Source organism: Corapipo altera, unplaced genomic scaffold, assembly GCF_003945725.1.
Source record: "Corapipo altera isolate COAL_440 unplaced genomic scaffold, ASM394572v1 60582, whole genome shotgun sequence".
NCBI classification, from domain to species: domain Eukaryota; kingdom Metazoa; phylum Chordata; class Aves; order Passeriformes; family Pipridae; genus Corapipo; species Corapipo altera.
In genome coordinates, this window is record NW_020885962.1 from 4,792 (window position 1) to 7,861 (window position 3,070).

General features: G+C 53.8%; 1 protein-coding gene across 1 annotated transcript in view; it reads right to left on the reverse strand.

The window, feature by feature from the left end:
• LOC113940919 (adenylate cyclase type 3-like) overlaps nt 1-3,070 on the reverse strand; it is a gene marked incomplete at its 5' end in the record, with an annotated part of 6,300 nt that extends 3,230 nt beyond the window's left edge. Inside the window, 4 exon segments of the mRNA XM_027632065.1 lie at nt 29-120; nt 122-188; nt 1,354-1,481; nt 2,960-3,070. Coding sequence (XP_027487866.1) covers nt 29-120; nt 122-188; nt 1,354-1,481; nt 2,960-3,070 — 398 coding nt within the window.

Consider the following 3,070-nt stretch of genomic DNA (forward strand, 5'->3'; position numbering starts at 1 on the left):
CCGGGAATGTTCCCCCGGAAAGGCTCACCCGGGAATGCCGCCGGCCTCCATTTTGTTGGCGACGGTGACGTCGGTGGACCAGACGTCGTACTGCCAACGCTTCTGGCCCAGCACCCCCCCCCAGCACCGTCCCGCTGTGCACCCCGACCCGCATGTCCACCGCCGTCCGCGTCCGAGCGCGGACAGACCTGCGGGGACACCGGGAATAGGGGCGGGAATACAGGGAATGTGGTGGGAACACCGGGAATAGGGGTGGGAACACCGGGAATAGGGGTGGGAGGGAGGAGAAGGAACAAGGAGAAGGTGGAAGGGAACAACATTCCCAACCCCTTCCTTCCCCAACATTCCCAAACTCTCCTTTCCCAACATTCCCAAACCCCCTCCTTTCCCAACCCCTTCCTTCCCCAACATCCCCAATCCATCCTCTCCCAACATTTCCAACCCTCTATTTTCCCAACATTCCCAACCTCCGCCTTTCCCAACCTCTTCCTTTCCCAACATTCCCAAACCCTCCATTCCCAACACCCCCAATCCATCCTTTCCCAACCCCTTCCTTCCCCAATATTCCTAAACCCTCCTTTCCCAACCCCTTCCTTTCCAAACATTCCCAATCCACCCTTTCCCAACATTCCCAAACTCTCTCTTTTCCCAAAATTCCCAACCCCTTCCTTCTCCAACATTTCTGAACCCTCCTTTCCCAACCCTTTCTTTTCCCAACATCCCCAATCCATCCTTTCCCAACATTCCCAACACTCTATATTCCCAAAATTCCCAACCTCTGCCTTTCCCGACCCCTCCTTTCCCAACATTCCCAAACCCTCCTTTCCCAACCCTTTCCTTTCCCAACATCCCCAACACTCTATATTCCCAAAATTCCCAACCTCCGCCTTTCCCAACCCCTTCCTTTCCCAACATTCCCAAACCCCCCTTTCCCAACCCCTTCCTTTCCCAACATCCCCAATCCATCCTTTCCCAACATTCCCAAACCCTCCTTTCCCAAACATCCCCAATCCATCCTTTCCCAACATTCCCAACCCTCTATTTTCCCAACATTCCCAACCCCTTTCTTCCCCAACATTCCCAACCTCCGCCTTTCCCAAACACCCCCAATCCATCCTTTCCCAACATTCCCAAACCCTCCATTTTCCCAAAATTCCCAACCTCCCCCTTTCCCAATCTCCCCTCCTCCTCCAACATTCCCGACTCCCTCCATTCCCATCTCTATTTTCCCATCCAACCCCAACATTCGTTATCCCAGCGGGAATACGACTCCGACTCCGTGTTTATCCCATTAATCCCCCTCCAAGCCGCATCTCGGGACCTCCCGCCTCCGGAATTCCCGGAATTCCTTACGAGATGGCCTCCACCATGGCCAGCCCCATCATGATGGAGCACACGGCGTGGTCTTCCCGGAATTCCGGCAGCCCGCAGATGCAGTAGTAGCAGTCTCCCAGGATCTTGATCCGCAGCTGGTGGTGTTTCTTGGGAATGAGGAGGGGAATGAGGATCCCCTTGGGATCATCCCGGACCCCCCTCCCTCCCTCCATCCTCATCCCCTCTCTCCCGGCCCGACTTGGATCCACGTGGATTCTTCCCAAATGATGGGATTTTCCAGTCCCTCCCTGCTTTTCCCGAGAGATCGGCCTGGAGTCTGGCTCCATCCCGAATTCCCTCGTTCCCAGATCCTTCCTTTCCCAACATTCCCAACTTATAGTTTCCCAACACCCTCCTTCCACAACATTCCCAACCCCTCTGCTCCCAATATTTCCAATCCCTTCCTTTCCCAACATTCCTGAGCTTGTTTCCCGACCCCCTCCTTCCACAACATTCCCAAACCCTCTGCTCCCAATATTCCCAACCCCTTCCTTCCCCAACATTCCTAAGTTCTTTTTTCCCAATCCCTTCCTTCCCCAACATTCCCAACCCCTCCTTTCCCAAGCCCTTCCTTTTCCAACATTCCCAACCCCACCACTCCCAATATTCCCAACCCCTTCCTTCCCCAACATTCCCAACCCCTCCTTTCCCAAGCCCTTCTATTTCCAACATTCCCAACCCCTCCTTCCCTAACACCCCCAATCCAACCTTTCCCAACCCCTTCCTTCCCAACATTCCCAACCCCTTCCTTTCCCAACATCCCCAATCCATCCTTTCCCAAACTGCCCTCTTTTCCCAATATTTTCAACCCCATCCTTTCCCAACATTCCCAACCCTCTATTTTTCCCAAAATTCCCAACCTCTGCCTTTCCCAACCCCTCCTCCTCCAACATTCCCATCTTTATCTCCCCATCCCAGGCCAGGAATCCCCAAGATCCCAGAAAACCCGAACCTCCCCATTCCCATTCCCATCCCCAATCCTTTGGGATGTGTCTGCCCTCTGCTCCCAATATTCCCAACTCCTTCCTTCCCCAACATTCCCAACCCCTCCTTTCCCAACCCCTTCCTTTCCCAACATCCCCAATCCATCTTTTCCCAACATTCCAAACCCTCTATTTTCCCAACATTCCCAACCCCTTGCTTCCTCAACATCCCCAAACCCTCCTTTCCCAACATTCCCAATCCATCCTTTCCCAACATCCCCAACCCTCTATTTTCCCAAAATTCCCAACCCCTTCTTCCCCAACATTCCCAGCTACATCCTTTCCCAACATCCCCAATCCATCCTTTCCCAAGCCACCCTCTTTTCCCAACATTCCCAACCCTTTCCTTTCCCAACATTCCCAACGCTCTATTTTCCCTAAATTCCCAACCTCCACCTTTCCCAATCTCCCCTCCTCCAACATTCCCGACTCCCTCCATTCTCATCTTTATTTTCCCATCCCAAGACCCTGGAAAACCCAAATCCTTCGGGACACGTCTCAACACCTGAACCTCCCCATTCCCATTCCCATCCTGAATCCTTCGGGACACGTTTGAGCCTCCCGAACCTCATTCCCGGCTGGAATTTCCCGGGAATACTCACGGCCGCCAGCTTGTCGAAGCGGGCGAAGAGCTCGTTGAGGAGCTTGACGAGTTGTTGGGCGCTGCAGGACGACGAGAGCTGCGTGAACCCCACGATGTCGGCGAACAGGAT